The 12,456-nt window shown below is 32.6% G+C and overlaps 2 protein-coding genes and 1 long non-coding RNA gene across 17 annotated transcripts in view; 1 reads left to right on the forward strand and 2 right to left on the reverse strand.

Moving 5' to 3' along the window:
- LOC122718000 (potassium voltage-gated channel protein eag) overlaps positions 1-6,679 on the reverse strand; it is a 67,373-nt gene extending 60,694 nt beyond the window's left edge. For 10 of the 11 annotated variants that reach the window (XM_043942617.1, XM_043942625.1, XM_043942623.1 and 7 more), the window contains exon 1: positions 6,251-6,679. The gene's annotated coding sequence lies outside the window, so the exon portion shown is untranslated. Of the gene's footprint in view, positions 1-636; positions 749-6,250 lie in introns of those variants that run through there. The other variant, XM_043942616.1, reaches the window with a different exon arrangement.
- Positions 881-5,478, forward strand: LOC122718002. Of its 4 annotated transcripts, none has more exons than XR_006347296.1 (8): positions 881-941; positions 1,624-2,188; positions 2,257-2,481; positions 2,758-3,266; positions 3,770-3,906; positions 3,968-4,204; positions 4,416-4,839; positions 4,906-5,478. It is a non-coding gene; the product is annotated as an uncharacterized LOC122718002 (long non-coding RNA). The 4 variants fall into 4 exon arrangements; XR_006347295.1 differs by having other exon boundaries at positions 1,624-1,952; positions 2,027-2,188; positions 2,257-3,266; XR_006347294.1 differs by having other exon boundaries at positions 2,257-3,266.
- A 3,745-nt stretch (positions 6,680-10,424) lies between the features above and the next one.
- Positions 10,425-11,381, reverse strand: LOC122718052 (glutaredoxin-related protein 5, mitochondrial). 2 transcript variants are annotated; one of them, XM_043942725.1, is made up of 3 exons: positions 11,210-11,381; positions 10,827-10,968; positions 10,425-10,720 (listed from the first exon to the last, which is right to left on the reverse strand). In XM_043942725.1, exons 1-3 carry the CDS (start codon positions 11,279-11,281, stop codon positions 10,533-10,535), a joined length of 402 nt encoding a protein of 133 aa, XP_043798660.1. In that variant the 5' UTR covers positions 11,282-11,381; the 3' UTR covers positions 10,425-10,532. The 2 variants fall into 2 exon arrangements, with proteins under 2 accessions (XP_043798660.1, XP_043798661.1); XM_043942726.1 differs by having other exon boundaries at positions 10,827-11,068; positions 11,210-11,351.
- Between the last annotated feature and the right edge of the window lie 1,075 nt (positions 11,382-12,456).

Raw genomic sequence — 12,456 nt, forward strand, 5'->3', positions numbered from 1 at the left:
GTATTTACACGAAACAGCGATCTACGCGAAGGAGTTAATGAAAAAATGCATCCATGTTGTTTCTCGAGCTTTCAGAAAGATGAGAATAATTGGGTCGGAAGTATTTGATCGACGATAAAATTCTGTCCAGATACTGCACCACCATCGTGAAACGTTTTAATGGTTGTCACACTCGAAACGAACATAATAGGAAGGTTCTGTTTCTCTACTTTTTTTTTTTATTCGATAATAAAATCCAACACGAAGAAAATGACATATAACGAAGTAATCCACGGAAGAAAAACTGTAGAAAGTTTCAAATAACGAATTAATTTTATATAGCCTATGTATCGATATGACGCGTTTGTTAAAAAATCTCAAATTCTTAACCTATTTCTTTTTTATAATAATACGTAATATTTGGTAACAAAATGCAAGAAAAATATATATTTCCGATTGAAAAGAGATATAATATAAAATTTTTTTCAATCAGCATCCTTTAATGATGTAACGTTTATTCACCGATCATTTTCGAAGCTAAAACGTTTTTCGAGTGCATACTCTCGAATCGATCGTACTTCCGAAATATTGAAGGTTTGTGGCCCGCTATTTTCAGGTTAAAGTGTTGAATCTTAAAGTTGAAAATTACTACGATACCTTCGAATTATCGAATTTTAACAGTGATGTGGCTTTCGTAAACGATAATTACGTCGAATTGTTTCACGGCAATTGCTCTCCTTTATTTTCACAAGTAAACACATTCACACAGCACGAACGTCACCTTGTCCTGCCCGCCATAATTAGTAATACTTGACAGACAGTGGCGCCACTGTCCGATTATCGATCAAGTATCGATAAGTTACGAACCATCGCTGACCGAGATAGATTCTAGTAAGTTTGATCTAACCTTAATGTGTAACACGCATAGAAAAATTATTTAAAAAAAGTGTGTAATATTAAAAGTGTGTAATATATATAATTAAATTAGTACAATCACATTTAACATTCTTTCATTCTTTTCTTTTATTATTATTATATTAAAACGTCATCTTGAAATTTTTAACGATATTATATATCAACTTGACAAACACCAATTGAGATTGAAATAAACGACAGTAGTCTTACTACTTGTTATTGAAACGAGTGTTTCAAAGTGTTTCTATTTCTATCGAATGTCAATACAATCAAAGATTGAAAATAGAAAAGCTGATGCAGGAGCAAGTGATTTTTCTCGAAAACGAACATTCCTTTAATGTTTCGCGAACAATTGCAAGATATATATCGACTGCAACTTAGCAAATTCGAAGGAAGGATTTTTCAATCGTATCTCAGTTCGAATGAAATTCGAACAGGCTCTCGCTCTCGGTCCACTCGAGGGAAAGATTACTTTTCCTCTTTTCGCGTCGCTGTCGCCATACTGGATCCTTGCTCGGTATCCTTTGTTCTTTCAATCCTCCTGTCATTGAGAATATCGATAGGACTCGTTTCGAAAATTGTTTCTATTAATATCTTCTCATACATTTTTCTTTCTATCCCTTTTGTTTCCAAAAATAATTTCTTATTCGTAAAATAATATTACTCGTTATTATTACAGAATTTGTAATTCGATTATTCATCTAACATTAAAAATTTTCTTTGTTCCAGTACTCGAATCGAAATTAACCTAATCCACCATTAAATAAATAAACTGAGAACACGGCGGAGAGTGTCTATTCTCCATCGAATGACGAAAAAAAAAGCAATAAAGAAGACAAAGACAATAAAGAAGACAAAGTGTCTCTAAGGTGGCTCGATCGCCTAAAAGCAACTATTCTACACGTTTTTCAAGAATGGGTAGCCGTCCCCATGGGTTTTGTCCGCGAGCAAAGAAAGCATCGAAGTAAAGAGAATCGATGATACCCTACCACAGAAGCAAGTTGTACGATCAGCCTGCAAGTAACCCGAGATAAGAATAAGGATCGTCCAGAGAATTGGTGAAACTATACGATTTTTATTCCTCCAAGATTCGCTCTCCTAATCCCTTTCTTAATTTTTATTCCATCTTTAGAAAACGAATCCAGATCGGACCAATCTGATTCCTCGCCTGGATCTCAACTGTAAAATTCAAATTATCCAAAGTGACACAAAAGTGAAGAAAATGATGTTAAATGATCGAGTATGCGGGAATATTAATTTTGAAAATTCTGGAGGAAATTCTATTAAAAGAAAGGTAAAAGAATCTTTTAAAATGTTTGCCTTCGAAACTTCCCTTGGAATAATAATCGGTATAATTTACAGAAAACGGAGATATTTTTCGATGACAAACTATGAGAAATCAGAGACAACGGTTTTCCATTTTCCAACGATCGGTGTTCCCCTCGTCGCCGTCATGGGAGAGTCGTACCGGAGGCGACACTTCCGGGAGATCAGCTTGTCGCTGGGGGGAGTGGCGAAGCGTTGTTGGAGGAGAAGGGGAGGGAAAAGACGAAGGAAAAAGGGCAAAGACCGTGGCGGAAGAAAGAGGTGACCCGGATTTCTTTGCTTCTTTGCACCAGAGAAAAGCGTATCTCAAGGTGGCCCATCATTTTTCGTGAGGGGAGCTTTTGGCACCACGGTTGCCAACCCTCCCCCTCCTTTGTCCATTCCGAATGATCGATCGATCCGCCGGAACTTTTATCCTTTTATCCACGATGGAGGATGGAGGAAAACAAAAAGGAGAATGCACATAATAATCACTTCAATATTATTCTTATATACACGATATAATAGTATTTTTACTAATCTTTCAATTTCTCACAGGATCAATTTCTATGGCCCTACTTCGTCCACTTTACCTATGGAAAAAGAGTCTATCTGTTCAACTTAATTGAATTCACGCCCTACGAGTACAACGGGAGGAGCAATTAAAAGAGCGATAAAGTGGCCTTTTGGGGCAAGCATTGAAAAATGTTCATTTTCCTCGAAGAAGATCATCTTCGTTATCCGAGAGAGAGAGTGGCCACTTTCTTCGTAATAATAAAACGAATCAGAAGTCTGCTCTGACATCGGCCAATGTTAAATCCCGCGTATACGGAATTGGGGAACTGTTTTCGAAACTTTCGGCCGGCCGACGGAGTTGGAAGAAGTCGGTGTTCCGTTTCAAAGGCGTCGGCGATCGATTGACCTTCCCACTTTCCTCCACACTGGGCTGCGTTTTCGGCCTTACCTTGCACCTGCGGGAAGGCAAAGGGCAAACGAGATTGACAGATTGATAAATAGCTCAGAGAAACAAGAGTGATATTAATGAGTTATATTAATACGTAAGAAAGGTAAGGAATAAAATTAACGTATTTGATCGAATTTTTAATCGAAGTAGAGATTAATATATATATATAGATCTTTTAAATAAGTTATCGTTTCCGTCAATTCAGTTAAAAAAAAAAAAAAGAGTTATTTGAGTGCTACATATATTAACGACACCCTTTTCCAAAATTTCGTCCGTGTTAATTGTATTTTATCTTGTATCATCCCCCACCGATCCGCGAGAAGACATGTTGCAATTGAAAAGTTCGCAGCTCCATCGGTAAATTCGTAACGCGGAATGACGTCAGTGAGCGCGCGCAAATGCCCCTGTTTCGCGATCCGCAAACGTCGTTTTCCGCGATCCGTGCCACGGGGGCACCGCCATCGTAAAGCCATTTCGGGGATCTCGCGACATAAATTATAAAATCGACCGACGCCAGATCGTCTGTGCAATGGCCGGCATGTAGGACGCCGCAGAAGAATATTCCCTTCGTTTGTTCTTTCACATTATTCTGACCGTTGCTTTCAGATATTACATACGGATCTCGATCGATAACTACGGAATAAGCCTCATTTGGGGAAAAATTTGTCAAAACGATTTCCACGCATTTTTCTTTCCGTAAACGTAACGAGAAAGAGAATGGATATAGAAGATGAGAGTCGAAAGTAAGTAAATAATACGTTTGATAACTTCTGTTTAATAATTTTGTTTCGTTGCATTTTTTAGATCGTGCAAGGATGTAAAAGATGGAGTGAAAAATTGCAGAGGGAAAAAGAAGTTGAAAGAGAAGGATTAAAGATCCTTGGAAAGAAGGATGAGAGAGGTTAGGTGTAAAAGAGCAAAGTGGAAAAGACTGCCGGTGCAACAGATCGGTGAAATTCGGGCCACGAGGTTTATACAGTGTATATATACAATTTTCGATTTCCCACAGGAGGTCAGGCAAATTCATAACCCACTCTATCGGTAAGCAAGGGAGAAACACCGGGTCGCCGATAAATTCGGTGACGCAATGCGATCTCCGCCCTTTATTTTTGTTATTTTTAATCCATACATTTTTTTTTTCCTCTGTCCAATTATTAATATTCCATCCCTTGATGTGTATCTCGTGGTATTGTAAGAAAGATTTTACAATCTAGATAATTTGCATTATCTCTAAATTAAGAACTTATTTCAGATACAACAATCATCTCTTGCCACCACTGTGTACAATTGGACAAACGATCTCCTGTATCTCGTCACTCAAATATCCATACGATTAAACAAGGAAGAATATAAAACGACGTCAAGTGTTTCTACTAAAAAGGATTGACACGAGGTGATATATTCACCTATGGTAGATGAAACTATTGTAGATGAAAAAAAATCCATGGTCTCGTATTGAAAATGCACCGACGATCTGTGAATTTGGCAGAAATCCAGAACTACCGTCACCGAAAAGAAAGAAAGCCCGCGACACGGCCGATAATCATCGTAAACGTTGTTTGAAGTCGTTCCCTTTTGTTCCGAATTGGTTGACGAAACTTTTAGACAAACCGAATCGCGAAGGATTGACGTCAACAATTGATTGAATAGTGGTTTTCAACGTTTAACTGCTTATTGTTAGAGATGATTTACAGAGAAAAGATTTCTTTTTTTAAGATCAATTAATGGTAATTAATTTTCAGGTGTGTGTAAATTTTTGATGGAAAGAAAAAGATCTGTTTCATATCATGATCAATCATTCATCGTGGACCACGTTGACTCTATCCACGGTATACAGTTCGACGCGTACGCATTGTTCCATGGCTACATTTTGCTCGTAAATCGATCGAGTCTTTGGCAATGGAAAAACATAATGGAAATTGATGTGTTTCAAAGAGTTCTGATAAATTTGGATAAATTTGAATAAAGTGGAATAGGAAAATACTCCACTGGAAATATGTTTTCAATCTTTAATTAATATAAGGAAATATAAGATAGAAAAAAATTTTGAAAATTCTAAGTTTGAAACGATATTTTGGAAATTTTTGAAATAACTTCGAAGACTTGGAATGGAAAAGGAATTCTTGAAATTAACAAGAATTTCGGGCCTCCCTAATCTTCGATGACCCAAATATTTTCTCTTCTGATTGATGCAGAATTGCAGTAAGCTTTTCAGTCGTGCTTTTTCATCTACATTTCTTTCAAAAAAATTATCGTATAATGATAAAATAATGAATCATGATTGAGGAATTAAAAAAGAATCTACAATGATCAAAGGAAAAAACAAACTATAGAAGAGAAAGCAAACTTTAAAAATCTTTGTAAAATTTCCTTTGTTAAGTTTCTTAAGAATTGTATAAAAATTATTGGAAAAAATTGTCACGATAGTTTTCTGATTTCTGTTATGTTGTCCTGATTTATCTATCTAACGTACGCTTTTTAACATTGTCTCTCGAGGTTAGTCCACCGATTGATCCATGCTCTACTTCCACTTCTCTATTTCAACTTTACTTCGTTGAATTGGAGTACTTGATCGAAAAAGATGCTCTATGATTCTTACATATATCGATTGCGATTCTAGCACACCACATCTTCCTTGACCTTGTCCCCCAAGTTTCCACATCGTCGTTTTGTCGTTTGGCACAATCCACGTCTCTCTGTTCATCAATCAGTCGAACGTACTGGGGCGGTCCACTCGCCCAGAATTCGAAACCATCGATATGTATGTATGTAAATATTTTTCTTCATAAGTATTCCATCTATCTTGCCATACATATCATCGAATTCTCTATATTATTGTCACTATTCCAAATAACTGATATCGAGTGTTAAATCGTATAAGAAAAATATAGAAACAAAGAAAAATCAAGAAAATTAAAAACGAATCGCAAGTGTTGAAAACAGAAGAAAGAAAGAGGAAAAGGAAAAAGAGAAAAGCAGAGTTCGTTAGCGCACCACGCGACCGCAATGATGATCATTCCAAGAATAGACATCACCGATATTGTACGTATTAAAGAATGGATGATATTGCGTATTCTGAATCGTTACCGATAAAGATTTAATATCCTATGAAACGTGGCCGATCTTCGTTATCTGCGATGGCTAAGCAGGGTGGTTCCGTCCATCGCGTTTCTGGATCGTATCGCCCCGAGGATCGATCGTGGTCGGGTGCACACGCGCTGACCGGTTGCGGTACGCGTTCGGGCAACGCGTCCCGGACACGTTTCGCCAATTCCGAACAGAGAGAATCGCGATTAACGAGACGAGCGATATCGAGGCGAATCTTCCATCGAGGATTAATTCTTGTTCTCAGCTTGTTGCAATTTTACTTTTTAGTCCTCGTTTCCAATCTTGATCTTTCAAAGTAGCAAACGTCGTTCTAATCTACACATGCCTGATCGTCCTTGCCAATCGTGCGTAAGTATGCGACGAGACTCGCGCGCGCGCTGATCAGCATATATACCCGCGCACATAGGGTTTTCGAAACCCAGCCGTATGGTAGGCTGTCCGAATGGCAACTGAGACTCACCCTTTGTGGAGGCGCTGACTACCCCAACCCCGATACCGTTATCCCCTCCATCCATAGTTTCTCCCACCACTCAGTATCCTTCTAATCCCCGTGGCGCGGCGCTCGCGCTCTTACATTATTTCGACTCGCGATTCCTTCAGATTTCCTTCTCTTCGTAAGGTTAGAAACAAATTTTCTCTCTTCTTTCAGCTTCCCTTTATCGAAATGTTGTTTCAATTGGTTCGATTAAACGGAGAAAGTTTTTCGATTTTAATAAGTAATAAGTAATAAGTAAAAATTACGCAAAGAAAATTTAATTTGCAAAACGTGTAATAACCTTTTTGCACACTGTTTTTCGAAAAATAAAAACATCTAATTAGAATAGCTTTAATTAATTAACAAACAGGATTTTTCTTAATTTCAATTATAGCGTCACGAAGAGTTTAAATATTATTTCATTAAGGAGGATCTCATATTAGAATATAAAAAGAAACATTCATAATTTAAAACAAATTCTTAATCACAATGTTATAAATATTTAAAAATAAATTAAAAATAAATTAATAATTAAAAATAAATTTTGTCAAAGGGCAATTAAACGAATTCTGAAAATTCAATAAAAAACATTTTATACGGAAAGGATTAAAAAAATACGTTAAGGATACGTGACGAAGAAAATTGTCGTCGTATCACGTTTCGTGCCACGTGGATCACCGTTGACCCACATTTCTATTTTACGTCGCGAAGAACATTTACTTCCATCAAACAAACAACGAATGAAAACAATACGAAATTATACAAAATTATATATGAATTGAATATAGATCATAATATTACGATATTTTTATTCAAAATTAAATTTCAACATTATTAAATACTCAAAATACTTGTTATTTTATTACAGAATAGAGAATAGACTCGAGTGAGAATTTCCAACATTTCTCAGTAAATTTGGATTCATTGGGTTTATTGGATTAATGGAGATACAATGCATGTACGTGCGTGTACACGCGGCAAGAATTCGTGAGCGGAAAAGAGACAGGTTAGAGCCAGAGGCGTCTCGTTATCCGCGAATTTCCGGCCGAGCTGTTTACGGCTTCAACCAACGATCCTATAATTATTTAAACAATGTATAACCACAAAGTTGCTTGACTTTAAGTGTTACTTCCTCTAAACATATTGCATTAATGAAGTTTCCTTCCATATTCTATCTTAAAAGCGCGAGAACTTTTTTAATTGAAAATTTTTTCTCTTTATTTTCTATTAAAATAATGAATAATTAATAAAGTTAATGAAGAAAATATTTTTCACATAATAAGGAAGATGTGAGTTTCAAGAAATTTCAAGAAATGCTTAATTCTTCGAATTCTGGCTACCTGTATTGTTTAAATTTCGAAGAGACTCTCTATAAAGTATTAAAATATAGTAAAATGAAATGGAAAGATAAAGTATAACTTTTATATTAACTATTATACAAATATGTTTCTTTTTTTTGTTTTTTTTTTTTTGAATTAGAAATTATAATACTATGAATGAAAGAATATTTTTTATAGAAATAAAAATTATAAAAAATGATAAATTTATTGGCATGTTTTTAAAAAAAAAAAGAAAAAAACTTGAAAAGTGGAAAAAAATGAAAAAAGAATAAAGAAAAAAGAAGAGAGAGGGATAGAAGTTCGATCGAAGTTGTTGAAAAGAGGGCGCCACCTTACTGATAGTTTTATTTTCATTGGTTCTTGCGAAATGTACACTTGCTCTATCGTAATAGTGATCTACATTTATAAAACCTAGAATTAAAATAAAAAATAAAAGTAAATTAAAGCATAATTCGTAGCAATTATTCGATTAATATATACTATCTATTGAATCTATCTATTGTATTTATTTGAAAGTAAAATTCTTCTCAATTGGTCTCGAAAATAATATTTCATAAATGTTTGGAATAACAATTACTTTAAAATAAAATCACATTCAATGGAATACGTACTAATGGGAATTAATTTCTAAAATCAAATTTCGAGAATTCTATTTTTAAACGAATTTATATTTTAATATCTTTCGGAAAGATGAGATGATTCGATGATATTATATAAAAAAAGAGTGTGATAGCTTCTGATTTATATTTGCCTATATAGAATATTTACACAAGCGCATATGTACACTCTTTGATTCTCTAAGACACTAATTGCGAACCACGTCTGGCTGGCTCTCGAGGCACTAAATTAATTAATGGCATACCAAATGACGAGTCGTGCGAAGATTCGCTCGGCGAGCCCTCATTGCCTGAAAAAAGCAAAATAATACAGCATACGATCGTGCCACGAATATCAATGCTTCTTTCGTTGTCATCAAGAAGCAGAGTCTCATGCTCGTTAACTATATATCATCCTATCGTTTTTTAATTTCCCTCGTTCTTTTCTTTTTTTCTTTTACTTTGCCTTACTTTTTTCAATTTTTTTCAATTCTCTCTTTTACCATCAGAGTAAATTATATACGTTGCAATATCGTAGCTCACGGGTATATTTAATACGTGTATTTAATACTGTCATAATTGTATAAATAGTTCTAATAATACATGTCGTCTCCAAGAAGTCGTCTCTTCTATATTGAATCATAACTCGAAGAAAGATATCACCATTATTTCTCTACATCATAAAAATATTCAAGAATAGTAACAGTGAAATCAGCCAAGATATTTCATTTAATCCCATATTTTCTCGTAAAAATTTTATGAAACAGCATTGTGATCCATAATCCGCTCGAGGTATTATGAGGTAATCGAGAAAAAAAACATTAACTTGTATTTATCTTTCTTTGTCAACAATTCAACTCGCGTTTGATCGTAGTTCGCAAGAATCGAATGAATTCGCGAAGAAGTTGAAAAAAAAAAAAGTTGTATGAAATTAATTACGCAATTTTTTGCCACTTATGTATGGATGAAATAGATGAATCTCGAAGATTCGATTGGCCAATGGCCAAATGTACTTTTATATACGCTTTACTACGCAACATAAGTAAAGTTAACGAAAAAGTTCACGATTGATTTATTATCGTTTAATATCGATACACGAAAACATTGATTTGTTCTAGTATTTTATTATAGTATTTTATCCTAGTTGATATATTAAGAGAAAAAGATTAAATAATAACGTTAAAAATAAAGTAAAATACATGTATTTGAATATGAAAATATGAAAATTATAATAAATTTGCAGTCTTGCGTATTTGAAGAATATAGACGATGAAAAACTTGATAAAATTGTAATTAGATTATGTACAAAAAGAGAAATTATATATATTAAAATTAAAATTATATAAAAAGAATTTAGGATACATAAAAGATGTTGAAATAATAGTTTTTCCTTTTGATAAAAATTTTGTAAAAATCTTTTATATTAAAGATTTATTAGATTTTACATACATTAATACGAAACGCAATGCGGAAGAATAAATAGTCACGCATGTACATGCACGCAAAACGGAAGCTCCTGCGCTGCGATATACGAGTAACCTTGATCCACTTTTTACTCCTAAATATGTATATTGCTGTTTCTTTCGATATAAAGAAGTCATGTAGAAGAACTAATAGCAATTTTTATAACATTCAACGAGATATCATAATTTGAAATTGATAATCTTAAATTATTAATAAATAATATCTTTTGACATAACTTTTGCCATATTTTCTTGAAATAAATAAATTTTCAATATGAATGTATATAAATCAACAAAATTTTTATTATAACAAAATTTAATAATTATTCTTGAATAAACGATATTTTATTTACAAATTACATAAACACACTAAATTATCAAGCATTCTCAATCTTTGGTTTTCTTCTCTGGAGATTCATCTTCTTCTAAAAGTGCACTTGTTATACCTGCTTTCTTTAATTCAGCTATCAGCTCACCATTTCTGTGCATTTCTAAAAGTATATCACATCCACCTACGAATTCTCCATTTATAAACACTTGAGGTATTGTGGGCCAGTTGGAAAAATCCTTAATACCTAAACAAAAATATATAAATAGTCATTTATTAGAGAAATTTAATTAAATTATGTTCAAAGTTTAGTTCTAAAAAATACAGTAACTTGCACTTTAAAGATTATTAACCTTGTCTGAGTTGTTCATCTTCAAGAACGTTATGAGCATCATACTTAACATTATGCATTCTCAATATTTGTACAACAGCATTGCTAAAGCCACATTTAGGGCTGTCTGGAACACCTTTCATGAACACAACAACTTTGTTTTTCTGTAAATCATAGTTGACATTCATTTATAATCATTCAACACTTTGTGGAATCACCAACATCATATGTGTTTCTGATAACAGCACTTTCGATATACCATTTCTAAGAATATTTATATTGTATAATTTAACACAGATAAATTACGAAGATAATATACGAATAAAAGATAAATAAATGATAAAATTATAATGAATTTCATTTATTTAAAAGAAAAGTTATCAAAATATATATACATATATGTACCTTAACGAGGTTAGCGATTTTATTAGAACTCGTTGAAAAACTTCTAACAATAAAACTCCTAAAAGGCATCATTTCTTGCCTATAATTATTTAAAATTTAATAATCAAAACTTTTAATTTTTTGAATTTTTTTATAAAAAAACACAACAGGTTACCCGGTCAACAGATTAATGGATTACGCCATATTAGTTTTCCCTTTCTACTTATAAGAACTAGTATCACCCTCTATAGACAAATCGAAAAAACATATTGAAAAATAAGATAATTTTAATTAATAAAGATATTTATAATATTTAGGACCAATTATATAAATATCAATTTCATATAATTATAGAGTAATTAATTTACATAGTTTTAAAGATAAGTTAGGTAGCTTTGTGATCGATGCGATTATTACGTTTTTTTTAATAGTTGTTCACATCCGCTAGATGTCATCATTTCCTAAATTTTTTGCCATTTTTAATATTATATAAATTAAATTCTTATAAAAAATTCGCATGCACATATGTATATATATGTATGTAACTATTTAATTACATTATTACGTAAATTGATAATATATTAAATTATATAAACCCTTAATTCTTTAAATACACTAAAATTATTTTATATTCATTAATAAATAATATTATAATTTAATTTAAACAAATTCTATAGTATTAATTAAATTTATTTAATATATTATTTTATTACAAAACAAAATTAATTTTTTTTCCGTAATGTTTATGAAAGATGAAAAAAATTCAATGACAATTTTTAAAAATACTAATATTTCAACGGTTTCATAAAAAAATATCATATAATCCCATTTCACCATAGCCACTTCAAATTCGATCTACGTTCATGGCCTACTTCCGAGTCCACGCTTATAACACAAGGAATTCTGACTACGATACTTTTCAGATCATTAAATATTCTTCTCTCGGTAAATATTAAACGTCATCTCAATGAATCACGTATGACTGAGTGACATTCGGAACGATAACAAAGGAAAATGTTCATCGTATTAACTTCAAGAATAAATTTCATATATTGTTTTCAAATATTTACAAATGTGAAAAGAATCGTGATAGTCAAACAAAATGATTTTATTTTATTTTATTGTAAAAAAATTTTTTATCAATTTTATTTTTCGATTTTTTCACATGATGCAGTTACGTGAATATTTATAAATATCGAAAATTATCTTATCTCTTCGATACGTTATCGATACAATTGAAATTGCACCGAATAAATCTTTAAAAAATA

This window comes from Apis laboriosa, unplaced genomic scaffold (genome assembly GCF_014066325.1).
Source record: "Apis laboriosa isolate Shangri-la unplaced genomic scaffold, ASM1406632v1 scaffold5_cov152, whole genome shotgun sequence".
NCBI classification, from domain to species: Eukaryota; Metazoa; Arthropoda; class Insecta; order Hymenoptera; family Apidae; genus Apis; species Apis laboriosa.

Bases quoted from the DNA above. Each gene is read 5' to 3' on its own strand.
- LOC122718052 (XM_043942725.1), bottom strand. From the start codon at position 11,281: ATGATGCCTTTTAGGAGTTTTATTGTTAGAAGTTTTTCAACGAGTTCT. The intron at 10,969-11,209 runs GTACATATATGT...TATGATTTACAG, and splicing joins AAATCGCTAACCTCGTTAAG to AAAAACAAAGTTGTTGTGTT. The intron at 10,721-10,826 runs GTTAATAATCTT...ATTTTTGTTTAG, and splicing joins AGATGAACAACTCAGACAAG to GTATTAAGGATTTTTCCAAC.